Here is a 25,663-nt window from a genome sequence, read left to right as displayed (position 1 = left end):
GTTGCTGATGTGGCCAATCACTGTAGTACCGTCTGCAAACTTGACAAAGGTACTAGATACATGTACAGGTATGCAGTCATACCTAAAGAGGGAGTAGAGGAGAGGACTTAGCACACAGCCCTGTGGCCAGCGGTGTTCAGGATGAGGGTTGAGGAGGTGTGGTTCTCTAACCTAACAGACTGGGGTCTGTTAGGTTCGAGAACCACACCTCAGTGTGGTGCCTATGTCACTGAGTTTCGTGATCAGTTGCAGAGGGGAGAATTGTGTTGAAAGCTGAACTGGAGTCTATGAACAGCCTTCTTACATAGGAGTTGCTATTGTCCAGGTGAGCGAGTGCGGAGTGAAGTGCTCTGGAGATGGCATCTTCCGTACTCCTGTTCTGGAGGTAGGCGAATTTGAAGGGGTCCAGTGTGGGTGGTAAACTGGTTTTGAGGTGAGCCAGGACCATCCTCTTGAAGCACTTCATAATTGTGGGGGTGAGTGCAACAGGGCGGAAGTCGTTGAGGCTCGCTGCAGTTGACTGTTTGGGCACCGGCATGATGGAGGTGGTTTTAAAGCACGTGGGGACAGCTGCTTGGGCCAGTGACAGGTTGAATATGTCAGTCAAGACCTCAGCTAGCTGCCCAGCACAGGCCCTGAGCACGCGTCCGGGGATGCCATCAGGGCCAGCAGCCTTACGTGCGTTGATCCTGCTCAGTGCACACGTCGATGGAGGAGAGTGTGAGGGGCTGGTGGTCTTTAGTGAGCACAGCCTTGATGGCCGCTTCCTGGTTGTCCCTGTCAAAGCGAGAATAAAGGCTGTTAAGCTCGTCAGGGAAGGAGACATCGCTGTTTTGGGGGGTGGTGTTGGTGGGTTTATAGTCAGTTAAAGCCTGGATGCCTTGCCACATACTTCTCGGGTCGGAGTCGTTCTTGAAGTGCTCCTCGATCCTTAGCGTGTGGCAGTGCTTGGCCTTCTTGATGCCCCTCTTCAGGTCAGCCCTGGATGAGCTGTAGGCCAGAGAATCACCTGATCTGAAAGCGGTGTCTCATGCCTTCAGCAGTAGGCGGACCTCTCTGTTCATCCATGGCTTCTGGTTAGGGAATGTAGTGATTTGTTTGAGGCTGGTGACACTATTGATGTTGGTGCTGATGAAGTCCAGAATGGAAGAGGCATAGGAGTCGATGTCCGTGTGGGACCAGTGTGGCCTGAACGGCAAACGCCCTCCAGTCTGTGTGTTCGAACCGGAGCTGGAGTGCAGTGTCTGCTCCCTCTGGCCACACTTTAACTGTCCTCACTGTGGGTTTCACACGTTTGATGAGTGGTGTGTATTTGGGGAGTAGGAACATAGAGAGGTGATCACACTGTCCTAGGTGGGGGAGGGGGATGGCTTTGTAAGCACCAGCCATGCTGGTGTAAACATGGTCCAAAGTCTTGACTCCTCTCGTTGGAGACATGTTGGTGGAATTTGGGGAGTACAGTCTTCAGGCTGGAGTAGTTCTAGTCACCCGCGACAATAAAGGCTGTCTCCGGGTGTGAAGTCTGTCGTTTGCTAATGGCAGCATGCAGTTCTTTCATTGCCAGCTTAGCATTAGCATCAGGGGGGATATAGGCTGCAGTCACAAATGTAGATGTAAACTCGCTGGGCAGATAGAACGGTCTGCACTTAACCATGATATATTCCAGGTTAGGAGAGCAGTGACTCTCAATGGTGACAGTGTCCATGCACCAAGCCTTGTTCACATAGATGCACAGGCCCCCACCTCTGGTCTTACCGGAGTCATCAGCTGTTCTATCCGCCCGGAGGAGGTAGCGCCCCGTTAGCTCGACCGCGCTATCGTAAATGCTGCTGTTGAGCCATGTTTCTGTGAAAATCATGATGTTGCAGTCCATAATCCATTTGTGTGTGGTGAGCCGCAGCCACAGCTCGTCCATTTTGTTCGCCAGAGACCGAACATTGGCGAGGAAAAGTCTCGGTCTCGGTGAGGAGTTAGCTTTAGCTTAGCTCTTAGCCCACCTCTCAACCCCCGTCTTTGTTTACGATCTCGACGCCGCCTGTGACCACTTCCGGTCGGCGCCGCCGGGTTCGTAGCCTCGACGATCTCGAGATTGAGCCTTGGAAAAGTGGGTAGAAGAACAAGATCCGATGTCTAAAAGATCCTGTTGGCTGTAGACAGTATTCGCAAGACTGTTCTGAGTGAACAGACTTGAAATGGGTAGGCAGATAATAACTATTTTGTTAAATCTGGGGAGACGCTGAGCCTTGCGTTGTGCACGCGCCGCCATCTTGGTATGGCCACTAAATCTAAAATGGCGGGCTTCCTGTTGCGTTTTTCTTAATGCTCCTTGAGGCTTTTTTGTGCATCTGATCATGATACACAACTGTCCTCATTTTCTTGAGGATCGGTGAAGCTAAATTAGTTTTTTTTTAATTTAAATTTTTTATTTTGCCACGCCCATTTCCAAATAATTTACTGCAAAGTTAAGAAACTTTTTGAGCACGTTGAAGCCCTCAAAAAGCCAGTTCACTATGCTCAGAATAATCCTTACAATTTCAATAGGGCCTCCCACCATTCGGGGCTCGGGCCCTAATAATAATAAGAGGTAAATGTTTTTCCTGATATTTTCAATTTATGTTGTAAAGAAGCTTATGAAATCATTACTGCTCAGAGTTCAAGGAATAGACGGATCAGTAGAGCTGTGACTCTCTGTCACCCTGACTACAGCGCTGAGGAGGAACCTGGGGTTGTTGTTATTTTCTTCTATTAATGATGAATAATAGGAGGGTATTAATAGGTAATAGGTTAATAGGATAAATAATAGGCATTTTGTAGGGCTTTCTTATAAACTGTCAGTACAGGCTAGTTAAAAAGCATCTTGGTTGGTGAGATGCACCTTCCTTTCCAGCTTCCGTGATGTCCGTTTTAAAGCTTGTGTCGAATTATACCATGGCTAATCTCCTCTGATTTACTTTTTTCTTTTGTACTATTTAGAAAGGCATCAACTTGTGTGGGGGTGAAGTTTTGATAACTTTCCTGTATTGTTCTGACACATCGCTCTAGAGTTAATATTATATAATTATTTCGTTAAACTAAAGAGTTATGCATAATTCAAATTTCAAAAATTCAGAGTAAGGAGCAGGTGGACAATATATTATAACTAGATGAACTGGTTTGTGGGATTTCCGAGGATGAGGATGAAGTCCCCTTAAAGTCGAGGGTTGAAAGTCAGATTTAAAGGTTGCTGCTCCCCCTCCACCTCTACCTGTGCTTCAAGGAATATGAGTATATATAGGGGAGGGGGGCGTCACTTCATTTAAACCTACCTATTCAGCATTTTGCAAACAGGTTTCAGTCAGACAGAATAAATCAAATTGATGTTCAGTTATCAGTAATATAAGTGCAGATTTAGATCTGAGTGATTTAACATTTAATTTAATAGACTACATTTTATCATTCAATTTTGTGGTTCTGATATAGTGCTTGTGTTACCTTTATTATGTTTGAAATGATTACCCCTCAACTGTTTACTTTTGACTTAATGAATTTATGTGGTCGTGGGGCAGACACAGTTCTATCTAAACTAGAGGCATATCTCTTATCTTTTAAAAACAACAATGGCTAATGCTATTGGCAAGCAGCCATCACCAACAGCTGCTACATTCAATAGTGGGAATATTACACCAGCATTTCATTAAAAAACAACTGTTCAAATGTCTAAACTTTTAAAGGTCTTGCACACTCACAGCAAAATGAGTAACTGCTTGGCCTTTTGGAGGCAACAGAAAATGGCCAAACTCTATATTATTTGTCTGTTTCACAGTTTGTATTTGAAAGCCCTCGTCTGATCCACAAATCGTCCTTCCCATTGCTGGGGTGAAAGAAAAAGATGGGCAGCATTTCCAGATGTTAACCTCCCCCACAATTTTAAAGGTTATGAGACACTTGGGCTAAATCATGTGTACTTTCTGTCCTTCTTGATCCTATGACAGAAATGTTCTGTGCCACAATTTCAGTATTTGATTGTGTATTTTTTATTTCAAAATAATACGTGTGCTGTCAAACAGCATGCTGTATTTATTTCTGCTTTGGCTTTCGAACAAGAAGTCCTTTAAAAGACGACTTAGTTACTTTATTTTTACATTTTAAAATTATTTTTTTTGCAACAATTTGACATACTAACTTGTTATATATCGTTAAATGTACATATTCATAAGGAATATTCTGATGACCAGGATCAACATTTCATCTAATGAACATTCATTGAGGTGAAGTGTTGAGATAAAAACATCAACAGAGGATTGTGGGTGCTTTTGTCCACCATCAGATGGCGGTAGAGGCCTGCAGAGGAGAAGATATTTCCAACAGGAGGGGGCAGTTCCCATTCCTGCGCTGGTGGACCCACTGTGGTGACACTGGTGCATTATAAGATTTTAATTTGTGAACACAGATCAATTAAAGCTGTAGGACATTATTCTAGGCTACAATCCGATTTAATATTTCATGCTGTCTTTCTTAATTGTATAGAACTTCATAGTTTAGGATGTAATAACTGTGAGTAATGTATAAATGGATTTCGTGACAGAACATATTGCGGCACACAGATGATTTTGATGAACATGTCATGGTCAAGAGAAGGAGAAAACTGCCTTGTAAAGTTGAAAACTTGTACTTGTTTTTTCCCTCTGCTTTTACTTCTCTCTACCTCCACCTCCTCTTCCTTTGGTAGAACAAAAGTCATCTGCTGTCCATCTGGCTGCTGTGCAGGACGGTAATACCCCCTTATATTCCTCAGCTTCCCAAGCACCCGTGGACAATCTATTCTGTCCCCCCACCACCCCCCTCTGACTTAACCCAGCTAGCCCCCCCATCCCAGGACCTCGAAGTAGGATCCGGTGTCAGTGCCCCAGAAAGACCCCTCTCTCTGGAACATGTGGCAGGATCAGCAACATTGTTGTTCAGGGGGCTCAGTTTCACTGTTTGGGATTTTCACAGTAATGTGCACATGTCTGCTGATTCCCAGGTGCTGGCTCACGGCAGTAGCTTTTAAGATTGCAACAAGCTAATGTATTCTCACAAAAAGTATAGACGATATTTTGTATTCATGTTTGAATTTTTGGTAATTTTGACTTTGTCAGTTATGATAACAATGCACACACCACCAACAACTACAAGAAAAAGCCACAGAAAAAACCACGGTAAAAACTCACAGCTCTAGATTTTTAGCACCCTTCATTTAATTATTTTGGCTGCTGTAGCAGCTGTTATCTAGTGGAAAAGCTCTGACAATCCCAATATATGCTACCTGCCCAGCACCGAACAACTAACCCTTTCATACTGGACCAAAGACCCAGTAACATCTGGATTTAGTCTTTTGCGTGAAAGGGTGCAGTTTCCAATATGTTTGGTAATTTGAAGTATTTTATTTTTTGCTTTCTCTTTTAAACTGACAGTTTGAAACTGTTTGATGAACTAATCTTATCTAAAGAAAATGTTTTGGGAATTGGAGTGTTATGTATTTGGACTTTAGTTTGTGTCACAGATGTTAATCCTTCCAGTCAGAACACAGTTAAGGGGTTAAGCAGAATCAAAAAAGATCAAGACGAGTCAGTTTCTGGTGATAAATGCATTCAGGCTTCACTGTTCCTATTCTATCATCTTAGACGGGAGGTTTAGCACTTATTCTGTTAGTCAGTGGTCAAAATAAATCTGTCTTGTACACTGCGAGTTTATTTCATCAAACAAATGCAGGGAAGGATGCATGCTCTTTAAAAATAGCCCGAAAGATTCAAATCGCTCCATATACAGATACAGCTCTGTGGAGGAAGTTGAGCAAGTGCACCACCTCTACAGATCAACTGGGTTTTCTGCTGAATATTGTCGCCTACATACAACGTACAGGTGGGACTCAAATAATCCATTGTGCCCTCTGTGAGTGGTACTAGATTTCTGCAACGTATCAGAGAAAGGATGGGGCCACTTGTCAGAACCGTGTTTTTCAGCTCCTAAGTGATGAGGAACAGCTCTGCAAGCTTGCTAATGTACAGTAAATGTGATGGGTGGGTTGAATTGTTGAGTTATGCAAGGCTTTCAGCCCTCTGTAATAGTGCAATACTTTGGCATGTTGCGTAACAGATTTGTCCTCCTCGCTTTTTCAATGTAGGCCCAGCAGTACTTCCACTGTCCTTGGTCCATTTCCATCCATGCCCTTTAACTTTGCATAGCAGCATTACAGCGATTAATACACCTCTTCAGTAACCGTGAGAGCTTTTTTTCAGATCATGTAGTGTAAGCCGTTTTGAGCGAATGTAAATTTGAATAACTGCTGAATGTGACTACCTCGGTGTCTTTTGTTTTCGTGCCGGAATAAAAAAATTAGTAAAATCAAAACAACTATTAAAAACTGTTAATTGCTGTTACTTCACTTCTGTGTCAACATATTTGTTTCAGTGCCCGAGCTCTCTGTCTGATCCGGGCCAGGATATCAGCTGCGGTTCACTTGGACTCAGTCATTCTGTTGACAACTCCCATCCTCATCCTGTTGGCAGTTAACTTATGGCAGGATAACTTGTGCATTTTTTTGTCTCTCAATTAGTTTCTTCATTTCTTAATCTTTATTTGTGTTAGAACTGGATACATCAATTTCAAAACTTTAGGTTAAATTGTGTTTTCAGTGGAATATGACTGGAAAGAAATATTGGTAGGCCTACCTTAAATTAGACGAAATAAGGTAGATTGCTCCAGTAATAGAGAGATAATCTTTATGGAGAGATAATATTTTAAATGTAGTCTGTCAGTGCCACAAAGAACATAAATTAACTTCTGTTCACTACTACTACTGGAGAGAAATAAAATTAAAACTATCTGATGGCTAGATGCAAGTGGCAAGTGAGAGCATATGTTGTTTGTCATTTTAGTGAAAAATAACTTTTAGCTATTTTTTAATCGACTTGATAAGGATATCTTTGGCAGAGAAGCCTGTCTATACAGGCGTAGCTGTCCTGTCAGCAGTCCATTGCTTAATGTGTCCGTTGGAGACTCATCAGTGTTGATCAGCCTTACTGAGTTGTGCAAGGCCTCAAGAGAGTTAGCCTGGATCAGATAATCCTGCTGCCATTATGACTAAGACAACTTAATTTTTCTGCTTTAAGTTAAGGACACACATAATATTGTGTAGCTGTGAGTGTATATATATATATACACACTCACACAGATACACATATATATATATATACATATATATATATATATATATATTGTGTATCTGTGTGTGTGTATATAGATGTATATATGTGCTGAAGCAATGAGCATTACACTTCATTCATAATTATAAACATATAGAAGATTGAAAAGAATGAGGCTTGCAAACATATGGCTTTTTATTTAATTCGAATGAATATTGTAACATTAAATCAAAGGAAACATGAACACCTATCAACATGGGTGGGTTTTTCGCTCCTTTTTTAAACTAATCCAAACAACCAACAAACAGGATCTTAAATTGGGTCCACTGCATTTAAATACAGAATGAAACAAAAAATGCAGAATATAGAGAAAAACCAGAACGGTAAACCGTGGTGAAGTAATCATACAAATACAACACAATTTCTTGTTCACTCATTTTTTATTTTTTTAAAGGGAAAACGTATAATATTAATGGTGAACCTTACCTATTTTATACAGTATATTTTTTTTGGTTTCTTTCAAATAACAAATTACTCTATTCACAGAATATACAATTTAATAAACATTTTGTTCACCCGTTCCTTTAACAGTGTGATCATCATTAAAAATTACATTTTTCCATTGTTATTTCTCAGTGTCTGACTCATTCATAGTATATGCTTCTGTAGTCTCCAAATACAGCATTACTTCCGTCTGTTTGTTTAGTCAGTCAAGATACTGCAAGAAACCCCAAAGACAATACAAGAGCACTGCCTTAATCAAGTCTAGTCCCATGAGCACGTTTCATAATGAAACATCAGCAATATCCAGATTTCTTTCACCCTGATCAGTCAAAGGTTTTTGTTAATATGTTGGTTTATTTTGTGAATATCATTGTATGTTACAATAGAGCCCAAGTCTAAATACTGCTGATAATCACAAAGTAGACGAGAGAAGACTGGCTGGCCTCCTTTTAATACTGAACACCCCTCACACAATATGAGGAACCTTATATACACACCTGTGGTCGGAAAAAATCTTTGGTAAACATTAGCAGTGTGGAACAACTAAAACAGTAAAGACAGATAAGGTCAACACCATACAATAACTTATTGGTCAAGTTCACAACATGAAAGCTTTTTAACAAAGACTCTTTTGAAGACCATTGTCCACACGAATGAAACATCAGATGAAGACGTCACTTCACTACTGCGTTTGATCAATGCATAATGCACAGCTTCACAGGGACAATGTGGACATCTGACGACAAAAAAAACTGGAAAAACAAACGTCTCAGGGTACAGTGACATGATTCAACTCTTATTTGGACAATACAGCCATTTTTTTATGTATAAACTGGGCTATAAGGAAAAGGAATAGGTATAAATCAGTACTGCGTTACAATGAAATATTGAGATTCGCAGACAAAGGTGATTGTTCCAAAAGGAGATTGTGTTTGCTGCAACAAATAAAATTCTGATTGGACTTTCTTTTTTTTGCTCTTGGTTTTTACAAAATATTACATCATGATATTACAGACTCTAAAAAGTGCTAATTGGTTAGCCTTTTTAGGCGCCCCAAAAGAAAACAACAACATCAACAACAACAACAAGACAAATAGAACAAAGGAAATCAGTCATGTGGGAATGATCTTAAGACCCTACTCCTGGTCCATTAGGGCACCTGAACTGACAGCAAGGTTCCTGTGCAGGTTCGGGTTCTGGCTGTGCCTGTTTCTGCTTCTCACAGAGGAGAAAGAAGTATCACAGCCAGGGACTTTACACTTGTGAAGCAGTCGTAGATGGACAGTCTTGTAATGGGCTCTGAATGTGCCCTTGTTGCTATAGACCTTTTGGCAGATGTGGCAGGTTATTGGAGATCCACCCCCACTTCCCTGAAGCCCGCCTTGTCCTCCCACAATACTGCTGAGGGTCCTCTCCCCCCCGAATGACAACTCTTCGCCCCCAGGCCTTCCCATACCAATCCCATCGCAGCTTTCATCACTGTCCTCCATGGGGAGAATTTCCTCATTCTCCCCAATCCCTTCCCTTTCCTCACTGCCGGCTCCATCGGAATCCCAGGAAGATCTTGCACTGCTGCTGCCACGGGGTGGGGCAGAAGAAGAGGTGCTTAGGTCCAGGACAGCCCCATCCTCCCCACTTCCACCCCCTCCCCCTCCTAATCCGTCCATCTCTCCTAAGGGCAATGTCTCTGCACTGTCTGGTGCAGTACACATTTTGCTCATAGGGAAGACCAGACCCATTCGGTTGTGTCCTCGGAAGATGACAGAGGTGTGGCTGGTTGGGTCTCGATGGGGTAGGTCTCTATCCCGGTCCTGGCTGTAGTCCAGGCAAACAGACTCTCTGTCTCTACTGTGGGATGAGGGCAGGTATAGTGTGCTGGCTGGGCTAAAGGATTCTTTGGTCAGTAGCTTGTGGTGCAAGTTCAAATTTGCACTGTGTCTGCAAATAAAACAATATGTGCTTTAAATATATATAATATATAGTATCACAAACCACATAGTGAATGACTTTAATCCAATACATATACAACTCAAGTCATGCTCAACTGAATCTCAACATGCCTTAGGGTTAGGGTTACACACTAGAATATCCAAGAAACTGTTTTTAAGACACACCGGGCACTGAACTACTGTAGATTAATTGATTTCAGTTCCTCCTTCTTGTCAGCACACTCACATGTTTTAGTGACACAATGATTAGAACTGAACTGATGTGATATGACTGATATCCAGTGTCTTCTAGGTGGAACCAAACAGAACTTTCCTAATGATGAGCTAAATAGTAAATCATTTGAGAAGTTTTTAATTCTGAAAATCTTTGCAGGAACAAATAGAATATATGGTTGCTTCTCACCTGTCTCGGCTCCTGCGTGAGGGGAAGGTAGCATTGCAGCCATCCACTGTGCACATATGCATCTCCTTCAGGTGGACATTTTGGTAGTGCATCTTGACACTGTAGGGGTTCTTAAAGGTCTTACTGCAAATTTCACAGTGGTGTGGCAGGTCAGCATCGGGTTCATAGTGAGATAACCCTGAGTCACTATAATCATCAACACACCCATCAGCCTCTTCCCTGACTTGGTCTATGAGCTGGAGAGTGCCCCCATTTTTCACCCTATGCTCACCCTCGTCCCACTTGAGCTCTGAAAATGTGTCAGGTGCATGTAGTGAGTTTGCATGTTCCCTGTCTACCCTTTCTTCATTGGCTTCATGACATAGTAAATTGTTTTCACAGTGGTTCTCCATCAGTCTGTTTTCAAAGGGGGAGGATGCACGGGTGACTACCTGTGTTTCAGCTTGCCTTGGCCTATCATCTTGGTTGTTCCTCTCTTTCATTTCTCTATCTAAGGTATGGTCCAACAGGTTTTTGGGGATGTCCCTCTCCTTTACTTCACAAGTGTAAGCCCCGCTCAACTCCTTCTCCTCTCCACCTGCTCTTGTACACATAGGCCCTTCAGCTTTGATACTCTCACACTCTTCCTGGTCCCTGCTATGTAAGGGAATGTCATCCTCAGAGCTGCTCTCCTTATCTATCCGATCATCTCTTTCGACTGCCTCCTTTTCTATCTTTATTGGCATGCTCGACTTCCGTGACTTTTTCTTTGGTATCGGGTCTGTAATGCAGGGTTCAAGGGCTGTGATGGGTTTGACTGGTACAGAGGAGGACAAAATAGGAAGAGAGGGTAATGTTCCTGGGGTGTTGGCAAGCTCTGCTGGAGTAACTAGACTGCGGTAGAAAGGCAGAACTGGCTGCACTGTTTTCAAGTTGGGAAAGAGGATGCCACTCTGGCCCATGCTGGGGAATGAGCTACTGTGGAGCTTTGAGCCAATATCTACATGGCTCACCATGTAGCTGGACACAGATTTATGGCTTTCTGCAGAGCAGACAGGGATGGGTGTGCCATATTCAGACCTCTTTTCTCCTTGAGAGCTTTCATCAGGTGATATGCTGCCCCGCAGGTCTTTATCACGGTTGTTGCGATTCATGGGCATATGAAGCCGTGGGTTTGGGTTAGCACTATGGCGATTGCGACTGCGCAAGGAGCTGAACACCATATTGCAGCCCTCAATTGTACACTTGTGCTTAATCTTTAGGTGCACTGCATTGTAATGGATTTTCAGTGTGCCTTTATCATAAAACGTTTTCTCACAGGCATTACAATATACACGACCCTTCTTCAGGGAGCCTATACACCCACCACTCCCTGAGACCCCCACACAATTGCTCCCGTTCCTGTCCAAGCAGCGCAGTTTCCCCTCAGGTGACATTTGTGTTACATCAGAGCTCATGGAAGGTGTGCATGGCGTGGAGGGTCCGTCAGAGTAGTTGTCGCTAGTGGAGAAGTCTTCTGCCTCAATCTTTGTGGTGGTGGAGAGGTTGTTGATAAGTTTGTCTCCACCTCTTTCTCGATCAGTTGTGAATGAGAGAGAGCTGGAACATCGCAGACTGCTTTCTGGATGTCGTGAAAGAGTGTTGTCCTTCCCTAGGTCATCCTGCTCTAGATCATCTCGTCTTTGACTCTGCTGCTCCAAGGACCCACAGCATGGCTGCTGGTGTTGTTGGTGTTGCTGCTGCTGCAGTGGCCCTGTTGGTGAGCCTAGAAATGGTGCAGGAACAGAGCCTAATAGTTGGAATGGCAGCATGAAGGCCATGCTATTGATAAAGTTCTCAAAGTGGTGCATGCTGTTACTGCTTAATTTATTGGCTTTGGATGTGGAGAGGCTGGCAACAGTGCGTGGGGTGTTGCGCTCAATGAAAGTGCGGATATCTGAGTTGGTGCGGGTGCTTGGAACCAACACAGCCTGGCCTTCCTTGTCCTGCAGAGCCATCAACTCTACAATGGACTTGGTCTCACCAAAACGCAAAAACTGTTGTAGGGTGGCGATTTCCTCCTCGAACGTCATGATAGCCCACCTGTCTAGTACCTTTCCCGCGACATCCTACAGACAGGGCAGAAAGAAAGGCGACAGCACCAGGGTGTAGGAAAGGGGAGAGGGCAAGGTGATGAAGGAGGAGGAGAGGATGGAGCAGGACAGTGATAAAAAGAAGAAAGAAGAGAGAGCAATTTCATCATTATCATTATAAGTGTCTGTTGGGTTGCTCATACATATTCACAGAGTAGGTTAGATGACACACACTATAAGACAGACTGGCAGAGCAGCTAAATAAAGGAATCAGATAGAGGGTTAATATAAGCAGGCAGTGCAGAACCCTGAGAACCCTCATTAAACAGACACTCAGTGTTTCATCTTGCAGGTCATTTCTCTTCATATAAATCATGTGTGTTTGCCCACTCTGTATCAGTAGAAGCCCATAGAGAACACACACACATCTCAATAAGAACAAGCATAGTATCAGACTTGTAACTCATATGCACACTCCCAAAGGCATACAAAAATAAATATGTACACAAACATACCAGACACATATAGACACACAAGTAAGGGAAGGGTGATCATGAGGCACCTCGCATTGATCAAGTGGGTCCTCTCCCACTTAAGCCAGCAGCAATCACATGTGAGTTCAGATGTCTTTGAAAGTGAGGAGTGGCTTCGTGCCATAACCGTGATTAATATTTCATCACAGAGCATTCATTGGGCGCCTGTCGAGGATTCTGACTCTAGATTTGCCATTAGTTGAGCTAACATGAATTAAACGCAGTCCAACTTGAATACTTGATGATGTACTAATCGAAGTGAGAGCTCATGTTGACATATTGCCTGCAGCTGGCTTGGCTCTGGCTTGAAATGAAATCTGAAGCAAACGACATAATGTTTACAAATCTACTCAGAACACCTAGATGGTGGCACGACAGAAACAGGCAGGCCACACCAGCAGCAAAATAAGACAGTTTGTGGCATAAGTTGCTATATCGAATCCCTACTTTCTCCTGTTTTCATCTATGCTTTCATGATTCCTCTCTTCCCTGGTCCTTCCTTATCTTCCCCAGAAAGTCCCTGTGTTGCTTCCATGATATACTCTCAGTCACTGGGTTCTGTAGTCCAGGACAGACTCATCCTTCCCACTTCCACCCCTCCTCCTAACCCCTCCATCTCTCTTTCTCAAGACCACCCTGACAACGATAGAGCTAAAACACAATGAACTGTTATAATATTCAAATTAATAGCTCGGCATTTTGGTAATCCTTACAAGATTCAGACGATATAATTTACATCAGTTGCTACATGTTCTACATGATCATGTTCTACATGATGTATCTGAAACCCATATATGCACAGAAATAACACAAAGACTAATGTTGCAATTGTTGGGGTTCTTATGTGTTAAAAATTCGATGAAGAACAGTGTCTGAGGTCTGTAGTACTTTTGCGAAGCATCTCTAGCCATGGTGCATGTTGCCTGATTTTTAGTGTTGGGCTTTGTACAGGGACAATGGCCAGTGTACCCGGATGTTGTTTACCTAAAAATTACTTTGAGCACATATCTTTAGAGCTGCTGCATACCTGGAGCACGTATCCTCGAATGTAGTCCTGCAGGGTCCAGTCAAGGGCATTGAGGATCTGGATGACCTCCTCCTGCTTTAGAACAGAGAAGAGCCGGTCCAGGAGGATCTTGAGGCGAATGGGGATGGCTTGGGTTCCAAACAGCATCAGGCTGCAGATGTCGAACACCACGTTGGAGTGCACAATCTCCACCTGGCTGCTCTGGTACATGTGGTGCACCTTAAGTTTGCTCAAGGCTAGAATACGCACATTAAAATTGATAGGATTAGATCACATGAAACTATATCTATCTCTGCACTTACATAAATAGAAGACACAGAAAAAAGATATAAAACAGTTTTTAAGTGTGTGTGGGTGTTCAGAAGAAAAATACAGTTTGTAAATGTAAGAGTAGCCAAGTCATCTGAGCCATCACCCAACAAGTATGAAAACATTGAGTAAGTACTCCCTCAGGTATTATGGGCCATTGGTACTCCATTGTGGCTTATTAGAGAAAGTGCAGTGAGAGTGAGGGTTAGGTTACCCCTTGATAAAAGTATTTGATGTCAAATATTCTTTAGCTGCTAACTAATAAATCAGAATTTCCTTTTTTTAATGTTTGCTGCCCATCATAAAATAGCCACATATATTCATAGAACCAGTGGTACTCTGTAATATGAATGCTTGGAGAATCATTAATTAAGGTAAAGAAAATTCACAAATGTTGGAGTCATAAGTATAATTATAATAATAAGAGATATCTCTTTTGCAGTCTAGTAACAGAATACTTACTTACTAATTAAAAAAACTTTTCTACCTCTCTCTCCCTTTCTCTCTCTCTTTGCGACTAGAAGTGACTGGTTAGAAGATTAATTGTTGTCACACAGAACTACACAAAGTCTTGGTTCAGATATTTAAAAAATATATTTATGTATTTGTCCATGTTTTGATGCGTATGTCTTCTTCTCACACACACACATATATATATAGGACATATATATATATATAGGGCAACAGATGTGGTTCACAAAAAACGGCAACATGCAAAACATTCAGACATGACTGTGTTACAAGAGTACACCAAGATGGAGCCTGATATTTTGATTTTAAACTTAATGTCTACCTGAAATGAATAAATTACATATTTTAAACAGCCCCCACACCTGGTAAATATCTACTATTAATACAAATGTTTTTTTAAATGCCATTACTTTTTGCAAATGCACAATGACCTTATATTTGTATTAAGAGTGTAACAAATTCATGGCTTCATTCAGATCATATCCATCTTGAGTTAATCAAACCAGCCCTACTTATACCATGGGGTGTGATCACTTCATCAATACTGGAACCAAATAGTCACACCACTCAGGAAGTTGGAAGACCATAAAATAGGTGCAGTGTGTATTTGTAAAAAATATATTGATCTTTCCCAAACTTAAAAAAAAATTAGAATTTTGTGTGTAAATTTTGATTGTAATTGTAAAACGTACAATGAGTTTTGTTTCAGTAGTAATGATAGCTCAGCAGGCTACACATTCAGCCATGGTTATAGGTTGGGATGTTGTGGTTCCATTCTCTTGCATCACAATTTGAGATTGTAGATTTATGAATCACAGATTTTAGTCTCAGGTTAATTTAACAGACAGTTAAAAACTTGGGCCATGAAAGTAGAAATTTAGCTGTGAGCTCTCACCGTGTGCTACCCAGCCATGCTTGCAGTTTTCGCACTGCCTTCTTTTCAGCTTTCCGGGCTTAAAGCTGTCACAGTTACAGTTCACCAAAGTGCAGCAGATAGCCTGTAAAAAAATAAACAGAGGACGAAAATTCATTCCCTTTTCATGTAACTGGAAAACAACATAAAAAATCCTCCTATTTTCTTCTTAGATACATTTTTAAATTTTTTAAATTTAAACTAAGACACTGTTATTCTATTGATGTCCATTTCATTTAAATAAGAATATTGTAGATGTTTCATATCATAATGTCAACATTGTGCCAAAAGTCTGCCAGAATACCATGTTGTTGGAGCTGGCAAGTATAAAAGGCCGAAGTTCTAATAAGGAAGAGCACATTTCTACATTTCTGACATTTGAGACTTTAGAGACATTATTAGCCACATTTGATTTTTTTAACAAATTCATATGTTTCATATTTGTAAGGAAAGCTACATGGTAGCTATAATATAAAATCTGCCATTCTGTCCTTCTGTGACTGTGCAGTAAAAGTGGTTGTAGTTCTGCTAATCTAACACAGCTACATGAAAAACGTACGACAGTCAGTTTAGTTGTCCATGGAACTGAGAGTGTGATTGCCTGAAGTATTTTTGCTCTCCCTGTGTATCACTTACTGGCCTGTTGACCCTGTGACAGTAGCTCTAGCATATGCATGTGGATGTGAGTGTGTGTCTGTCTGTCTCTGTGTGTGTGTGTGTGTGTGTGTGTGTGTGTGTGTGTGTGTGTGTGTGTGTGTGTGTGTGTGTGTGTGTGTGTGTGTGTGTGTGTGTGTGTGTTTGTGTGTGTGTGTGTATGTGTGTGTGCGCAAATGTGCATGTGAAATGTGCATGTGAAAATGTGGATGTGTGTCAGTATAGCGAGAACGAGAGGTCTCAGACACACCTAGAAAAGCAAAGCCATCTCAATCAATCAGTGCCTTAGGCACACACACACACACACACACACACACACAGGTCAGAGTACTCTGACTATTGGCTAATGGCCTTTTTCTTTTCCGGAAAAACATGTAGAGAAGCACACTGAAGCATAGCGTGTAGACTGACAGATGGAGACTTGAAGTGAGGAGTTAACAGCAGCATAATAAGTCACATTTTCTGGGTAGCTGCTGACTTGGCACCAACTGCAGTCAAGATTCCAGTGCACTAATACAGTAAAATGACCCCGCTTCCCCCCTCTCTCTCTCTGCCTAAGGACAAAAAAAATCATTCACACACCAGGAACCAGGGGAGAAGCATCATCAGATTTATGATCAAAGCCAGTGTTGTTAGTGTTACATGCTGAAAACCTTGGAGTGGCTGCGCTAAGGCATCTCTTTCCCTCTGCATCTATGATGCATGATCAGTGGGGTTTTAGTATACATGAGCGGCATGCGTAGCTCCTTGCTGGAGCTCACTCCCTCTCCACAGGCGGAATAGGAGAAAGAGTGTGGGTGGGTGGGTAGGGGGCCTCCTCTTTCTCATTTAGTCATTCGCTTGGTTCTGTGCTCGAGGCTGGGCTTGTCCTTGAGATCTGGCATCACATTATTTAACCTTACAATAACCTCTCATCATTAGGACGGATAAACTGACCTGAGATGAAGGTGGTGGCAACTACCTGGCCTTGTAACGTATGGTAGCTCTGGCGTTCAGTCCCATGACATCCGTCTGCATCGCTTTCTCTCTATCGCCCTCTCTATTGGGTGTTATCTCTGACTGGGCAGCTCTGCCTGCTCCGGACAGCCGGGAGGGGTAAAAACCCTTTTGCTCATCTCTCAGCGACATAATCCCATCATTATAGAGCACCAAGAACCAACATGGCCCAATTAGGCTAATCCCATCCCACTGTGGGTACATAAACTGCTGCTACTCCCCTTATGTACATCTCAGGCAGCTTGATCTCACATATATACACATACACACACACACACACACACACATATAGAAGAAGAAGAAAAGATAAGGCAACGCCGGGCAGACCAACAGTACGCTGGCTTTTGGTAATCGAGCCCGCCCATCCCCCCCACCACCACCACCATTCCTCTCTTTACTGTTGTCACAACAAAGCTACGGCTGTTCACACGCATCAGTGAAATCGATGACAAGAAGACTAATTGCACAAAATGATGCGGCTGTGTCAGTCTTTTTGAAGACAAAGCTAACGCTAACACACTGTTGCTTCCTATATTTCATTGATGTATAACAGAGTTGCTAAATGTCCTCCCCACCATCCCCGCCACCAGTACACACCCTCTGATTAGCATTTTGGAAGTACATGTTAAAGAAATTACAAAAAGTGTATGCGGCGGAAAGGTCATCAGTTGATAAGCCATTATTTAACATAATACAATGACTAATATAATATAATTACTTAATATACAATTTATGACTATGTCCCTTTACAGTATCAGCGCAACAAACAAACTGAGATATGGTATGTCAAATTCGATCACTTAGAGCAGAATAAAAATCCATCTCTTTTCTGCTGCTGGTAAAGTTTTTTCCTGATAGACTATATTTTCATGATAATTAAAGGCATGCCGATGAACAGGTAAACACTTTCAGAAACGTCGATCCCCTCTCACCTTTGAGTACATTCTTGACCTCGAGACTAATAATCGGACAGAAATAAAACTAAAATTCCACTTACTGTACAAATATGTCACATGATGAGAACTAAACAGAAAACATGACAACTGAGCATCTTACAAGAAAATATGTGACGCTGAAAAGTGGAGAGAGGAATCCAATGCTGCTCAAAACATTTCAATCAATATCACTGAATAAAAAATACATTTTATATCTGACTGCGTCTGCTCCTAACATCATGAACCTATGCAGCCTTGTCTCTCTCTGAATCTATTTATGTGTATAGTTTCTTTTTGTGTATGAATTCCATGGAACCGGCAGCACTCCTTTGACGAATCTTAAACTTTCTCTTTCTTTATTGTGAATTTCATGTATTCAGTCTCCTTGCGTATGCCTTGATTCTGCCACCGCTCCTCAGTTCCTAAGTGTCTGTCTATCTGTTGCTGTTAAAGGCAACTTAATTGAGAATGTGAACTCACAGGTCACTCTGCAGGATGTATGGAGGAGACTGAAGGCAGGTTAGAGGGAGGAGGTGAGCTCAAGGAAAAGAAGTGAGGTGAACTGAAGGCAGCATTCCAATATCATGACGACCCAATCAGCTAGTGTGCATGAATTAGCCTACCTATCCACACAGCATGGAAATCATACACAGGAGTGAAACATCAACAATGTAACAACTGGCTTCAGTAACAGGTTCGCCATCATAAAAAAGTAAGCTGATGCTGAAATCCCAGTGACAGCTTAAAAGTTTGTATTTATGTGGTGATGTATAAAACACACAGTTGGCAATATGAGTCAAAATCTGAAAGAAAGTTAGAAAAAATTCTATTCACTTTCTAGTCAAAGTGGAACATCATCTCCATCCCATTGCTGGGATAAACACACACACACACACACACACACACACACACACACACACACACACACAATAGAATGAAATAGTCTTGTCTGGCTGTTAAAATAACATTTTGCAATGGGTCTCGAAGAGTCACGGGGCTTCCGAGATTGAGCAGAAATGAACAGCTGCTTAGACAGGGACCGCTCAGGGATCGACAAGGACTTGTTGGCCTAATGCAGTGGAAATTTAATAAATTAGCAACAACCCGGCACTAACTGACACTCAATGGGGAAACAAGCAGTGCTGGTGCCAAAAAGTGAGTAACAACAGTGCTATCAGCAGCTCTGAGGAAGACGGAGATTGATGGCCAAGGGAGGGCGGATCCGATTTTACTAGCTGCCATTAATCAGTTAACAAGACAATTATGGCACAGGGGAAATAAAAGAAGGGAGAGTTTTCCTGTCAGAGAAATATAGATCACTGAACTCCATCACACATGCTATTACCATTTACATTTTTGTACAATTTAAAACTTTAAAAATGTTTTGTTGGAAACAGCTTGATTCCCTAAAAGCACCCATGGGCTGGGATTTCTGCTTGTAACTATTGTCACACCTCATCTAGAACAATTTTGAGTAATTTTTTTCCTTGTCAAACCATTATTGTCCCCGGTCGTAGTTTGAAATACTATTATTTGTAAATAACCTCATGAATGTCTTTTACACATACATACATTTTGCTGATACCATTTTTCTATTAAGGCACCGTTTATTGGGGGGGTTAATTAATTGCAACGTATGTATTTATGAATGATTAATAAATAATTTGTCAATGTTTTGTGAATCAGTTATAAGACATTCATTAGAAAAAAATATTTTCAAAGGTGGTGGATGTTGATTCTGCTAACAGCCTAACTCATTGATTAAGCATCTAGAAATTATTTATAAGCCAAGAATAAAGCCAATTGCTACATTTTATAAATGGCTATTTTATTTTCAACAAAGACACAAAGAAACAGTTATTCATTGAACTTATTTATCAAAAATAAATAAATACATTTTTTAAATACACGCACGGGTTCCAGGTTCTCAAATGTGTAAAGTTTAAATTATTTAATATATTTATATTGCTCAATATAATTTTGGTGTTCATGTCTTTAAAACCCTTTTTAAAAAGTAACCTTAGATTGAGGGAAAATGTAATTGACAAAATTTATTTTTCTGCTGGCTTTTCAATGACAAACCAACAGATAATGAATTGTTACTTTAAACACAATTAACAGAATAACAGCGAAGATAATCACTCTATAAAATACAACAGTTTTTAAATGAGCATGAAATGTTTGTGAACCTAACTTTTCATTCAATTGACTTAGAATTAAAAATGTTATCTTTTTGTTTTTTTGCACATTGCAGCTGTTGAATCAGCACCTTAGTGTTGGTTGACTACAGCGTCATATTCAAAATAAAAGGGAAATACATTTAAAAGAATGAATTCAACAAAAATAAAAAGAGCAGCACAGCAATCAAGAAAATGTTTCACTCTGACACACATTCACACACACACACAGACACACACAGAATAAATAAATATTTTAACCCAGCCAGCACACATAGAAAATACTGAGGAATTTAGTGGGAGGACAGTTCTCCTGGTACCACTCAGATCCTGCTAATAATGTGGACTTCCACCAAAAAAAGCCCCTCAGCAGCAAAACTACACCTGGCCCTGCCGCCGACCACAGGCTGCGTCTGCACCGTGTCTGTGTGTGCATGGTACAAGCAGAGAACAGTCTCATGAATAAATCTAGCCGTGGACCAAGTTCTTTATGTGACAGCGAGGTAGTAAAATGTTAATTGATGACAAGTGTTAGTTAAAGTGAGGTTACAAAACATGAGCTGCTCAGCAGAAAATGTGATTCTGCCTCAGTTTATGATTCAATGCCACTCCACATTGAAAGAGGAAGCACTTAAACACAGAACCAGATAAAAATCATTCACTTGTGATATTGTCTTAAATGAATACATTAAGTTTTACATGAACTATTCAACTTTTTATACACAAAGTCTCAGCTGCAAAGACGTCCAGCCTATGTGTTATTTAACAGCTTCCTTTAGAGTAGGCTACACTGCACGCCAGTACTAGTAGTTCATAAAATTAATTTAAATTAAAAAAGAAAAAGAAAAAGAGAACTAAAACCATGAGCATTCCTTTAACACTGCACTGAACCTGAAAGGAGAAGACAAGCCCAGGAAAGCCTGGGCGAGTGCAAGTAGTGACAGGCTGTGTTTGAGCCTATTAGGAGTCCATACAGCCCAAAGACAGTGTGAAAAACTCATTATTCCAAACTCATCCAGCAGTCAATCACAACCAAGCACACACACACACATGCAAACACACACACACACACACACACACACACACACACAAACACACACACACACACACACACACACATACACACACACACACACATATACACACACTACATGCTTCAACACTCAAGCAGACAAGAATATGTAGCAAATCTTTACCTGAATATCCATGAGAAAATAGTTGGCTTCTTTAAGGAAATTAAAAAAAAATCTTAAAAGACAAAGAGATGAGCTTGTGGGAAAATGGGTGGTGGTGGAGGGGGGAAGAGGCAAGCCAAAGTTTGGTTGGCTTCCTGGTGTATGCGGCTCCCCGTTAGGAACTCTGAGGGAGTGTTTGGCTCAGAGAGGGAGTAAATGAGGGGAACATGTTAGTACACTGAGTCTGAGAGAGTTTGGCTCCCAGCTACGCTCTGATTAATATCAGATCTCCCTCTTTCCTCGCCTGCCTCCTGACAATCTTGTCACATCTGGCTGACAAATCCTCACAAGCCTTTGTGTGGCAGCGCAAAGCAGACGTAAGGGGTGGCTGTTGAGTGTGTGTGTGTGTGTGTGTGTGTGTATGCGTGTGTGTGTGTACGTGTAGAGGTTGGGGGGTATTAGGGGGTAGGCTGGGGCCAGGAGGGGCGGATCACAGCTCAAGGAGACGCTGAAGGGGGTAAAAAGGCTGGAGCAGACACACGCATACACACCCACCCATCCTCTCACGGATGGACCATCATGAACCTAATGAAGCTGACGAGGTTGCAGTCTTCGTCGCCACTGTCAAAACACTACCACATACAAAGTGAATTATAACTCTGTAAAAGATGAGCAAGGGCCCATTTTCTTTTTCTATGTGTTTGTGTGTGTGTGTGTGTGTGTGTGTGTGTGTGTGTGTGTGTGTGTTTTGTGCCCTGGGGCCCTGTAGCAGAGATGAAGAACAGAGAAACACCCATAGAAAGAGATGGAGGTAGAAAGAGGAAACAAAAGATGGAGAGAATAAGATGCGGCAGGAATAGACAGGACATGAGTGTGTTACAGGAACCCACAGAGGGCCATTCAACTCACAACTTATTTCTGTCAGACACACAGACACAGACACACACACACATGCACACAAACACGTGTTTATACATAATGTTAAATCACTGTCATGGATTAATTTCCTTTCACACATCAGAAAATGGAAAAGGCCTGTTTGAAGAACATTAACTGTGTGAGGAAGAAAATACAAACTCACATGGTAAACCTATGGCAGTACTTGATCCGAATTCAATACATGAATTTTCATAGAATAAAAAAAAACGTATTATCATTATGATATATGTAAAAAACTGATTGAAAACCAATATAAAATAGTGTCTATTTGACATATCAAGTTACTGATAATATATCTTTTTTTTAACAACCAAAGAAACATATTAATGATTTTTTCATTCTTCGTTGTGATTATGTAAAAGTTTATGAATAAAATCAAATTCAAAGTCTGTAAGAGAGTAATTCCAAATACCTTTTCCAATTAACTTTAAAAGGAAGATGGGCATTTTCTAAATCAAAAATAACTACATGCAACTTTACAGCTCAGTCACCTTCAGTGAGAATCTCTTCACTTGCTTCATTCATTAAATTTATTTTCAGCACATGTTGTGGAAGTTAAACTGTTTGGATTCTGCACTCTGACATGCAGGGTATTAAACCACAATTGTTTCTCTTCCAACTGTTTAACACACACACACACACACACACACACACACACACACACACACACATTGAGAGATTGTTTGCCTCCACCGACGCCACCACCACCAGCTAATTGTTACATTATGGCTGTAACAAAACATTAAGCTCCTGTTAAATTACATTCCAAAAGACTGCAGCCAGGAGGCTGCGTGAGTGCAGGCTGCTCTGATACTACAGATGGTTATATATACAGAAGGAAAGAGGGACAGACGAGGGGCTGGCAGGATGGAGGACTGACACGCAGGTAAGAAATGGGGGCTGATTTTCAAAAGTAAAAGTACACAATTTAACTTAAAAGGGCGATGAAATAGAATAGAGAGTTTTTACTGATATGCATGCATTGAAGTAACTGTCTTTGTTTATGAGAGTTGTCTGATGGATTCTTGGAAGGCATGTAAGGACATCTCTGTCAACACTGACTGGGGCAAAGACGCCTTCATTGTGTCTTCCTCATCAGTCACACAAGGACTTCAAGTGTCTGAGCTAGACTCAAAGTTATTGAAATGTGAGCACTTTGGATGACTTTAGAAAACTTTTACAAAATCACAAGCTTCATAAAAGGTCATTGACCAACTGTGGCATCAAAGATTCTGAATTCTTGCATTCAGGTATTCTTTGACTGTTCCAAATTGAAATTTAAACTTGGCAAAAATCTTGTAGAGCTGCTTGAAGTGAGGGGACATTTCACATTCGTGAGCTCTAGCCACTTTCTTTATTAATCAAAAGTGTTGTAGAAAAAATGATGATCCTTAAAACTAAGAATCTTAAAAAAAGAATAAGGCCAATAAATCCCAACAAAACAACTTGTAACAACAAATCCTACAATAATTATAGATAAATCACAGAATGACAGAGCAACTAAAGTCAATATGTTTTTTACTCATGAAATGTACAAATCAGATGCACTCAATTATGAAATTAAACACATTGAAAAAAAATTCTAATCTACACAATTTAGAATAAAAGTCTGCACTGCTCCTGCCTGTCACTCCAGTCGACATGGACTGCGTCCAATTTGTCTTTGTTAAGCGTGTCCTGATCATGTTTGCAGGGAGTGTGTGTGAGAAGAGCCCGAGCAGACAGAGAATAGCAGTAAAAAGCCACCTCTCTTACCTCAGCCATTATCATTTAGTCGGATGTTTCCAAGGATACCGTGGAGTTTGCCATTCCTTGCGATTCCCACAAAACAACGGTCTCCAACTCTCCTGTCCGCACAAGTACTAATGCAAAAGAGCCATCACACCCAGCAGCGTCTTGTTCAACAACATAGACACACATCTACTCTGCTTCTCTCTCCTCTCTCACGCAGACACACTCAGCCACCAGCCCTCACCAAAAAACAGAAGTCACTTTGCTTTAACTCTCATTACACACTCATACGCACACACACATCCTCTGCTTTCACTCCTCTCATGTTGTCGTGGACTGGCTCTAAACTACTCAAGATGTTGAGTGTGTGTGTGTGTGTGTTGAAACTGGGCACAGGGGATTGGAATGAGATCCTCCCACTCGGCATTCTCACCTCAGGAGCTGCTTGCTCCCTCCCTAGCATGTGCACACAATACACACACACACACACACATAGAGGTGCGCATGTGCTTACTCTCGCTCTCTCTCTCTCTCACACACACACACACACACACACACAGACTCACGCACACACACACACACACACACACACACACACACACACACACACACACACACACACACACACACACACACAAATACACACACGTCTGCCCCCTCAGAGTCACAGGGCAGTCCCCTCACAGCTGGCTGGAAGAGGGCATGACACTCATCTTTCACAGAGATTTGATCAAAAGGAATCACAAAGGCTGGAGGCTCTCCTAATGCAGTCAGGGGAGACTCTCCCTCTTTTCCCCTCTCTCTCTCGCTCTCTGTCTGAGTAATGCCCTAAATCAACGCTGCCCCTCTTGGTTCACACAGCCCAGTGTGTGTGTCTGGATTCACCTTAACACAGTCCTGTGAACAGCCTCCATAACAAGTTATGCCTTGTGCCGTCAGGAATGTGTCAGTGTCTGTGTTGAGTGTTCCTCAGGAAGAGTGGGACTTCACACATGACAAAAAAACAAATCGCTGTTACCTTTAACCTAAGGTATCAAACCTCCACACCTTTTTTGGCACCATGCAAAATGTTAATATAAAAGCTTTTTGAAGTATCAAAGCATATTAAGCTGGCTAAAATTGACCAGGTCTTGTAATGAATTAAACATTTTTATTTTATTTACATTTGAAAACTTAATCTTCGATTGCTTTTGCAGAAAATAAAAGTCATATATCTTATGTATAATGAGTAATACATTTGTGGCAGGTGTGAAAAGAGAAATTGCAATCAGGTGTGGACTGAAACAACGGCACTGAGCCCCTTTAGAGGAGGTGGTCTCACTCAGGTAGGAGAAGATAGTTTGTACAGGACTGACCAGCTTGATCAAGTTTGATTTGACCCCAGGAACCAGGTGACTTCTGCAGGTATGAACCAAACAGCTCCTGTAGCAGCATATGCTTTCCACAGAGCAAAACTGGAGCTGTGCTTTGTTAAATTGAATGGTAAATTATCACTCAATAGTCTAGATTCCATTCGTTTTCAACTTGAGGTAGGCAATGACTTGTGGCTACCCTGCCTCTGATAGGTTATTTATTTCCTTTGTTGGTTGGGTAGGGTAGCTTTCGGCAATAAGATTGACAACTGGCTTGGAATAGGGAATGAATATTGTGGTGAGCCAATCAGAGGCAGGGTAGGAGTGGTTCTTATGTTCAGAACACAGGAACTTGCTGCTGAAATTCGTGACATTTTTACT

General features: G+C 41.5%; 1 protein-coding gene across 1 annotated transcript; it reads right to left on the bottom strand.

Annotated features, from left to right (window-relative positions):
• Positions 1-7,340: 7,340 nt before the first annotated feature.
• bnc1 (basonuclin 1) lies at positions 7,341-24,314 on the bottom strand. The gene is made up of 5 exons (XM_053423840.1): positions 23,955-24,314; positions 15,306-15,408; positions 13,631-13,866; positions 10,020-12,106; positions 7,341-9,605 (listed from the first exon to the last, which is right to left on the bottom strand). Exons 1-5 carry the CDS (start codon positions 23,967-23,969, stop codon positions 8,804-8,806), a joined length of 3,243 nt encoding a protein of 1,080 aa, XP_053279815.1. The 5' UTR covers positions 23,970-24,314; the 3' UTR covers positions 7,341-8,803.
• Positions 24,315-25,663: the final 1,349 nt, after the last annotated feature.

This window comes from Pleuronectes platessa, chromosome 1 (genome assembly GCF_947347685.1).
Source record: "Pleuronectes platessa chromosome 1, fPlePla1.1, whole genome shotgun sequence".
In the NCBI taxonomy this organism is placed as follows: Eukaryota; Metazoa; Chordata; class Actinopteri; order Pleuronectiformes; family Pleuronectidae; genus Pleuronectes; species Pleuronectes platessa.
Note: the sequence above shows the minus strand (reverse complement) of the source record. Positions and strands in the feature narration are given on the sequence as shown.

Bases quoted from the DNA above. Each gene is read 5' to 3' on its own strand.
- bnc1 (XM_053423840.1), bottom strand. The intron at 13,867-15,305 runs GTGAGAGCTCAC...TGCGTATTCTAG, and splicing joins GCATGGCTGGGTAGCACACG to CCTTGAGCAAACTTAAGGTG. The intron at 9,606-10,019 runs GTGAGAAGCAAC...TTTTATTTGCAG, and splicing joins TCACGCAGGAGCCGAGACAG to ACACAGTGCAAATTTGAACT.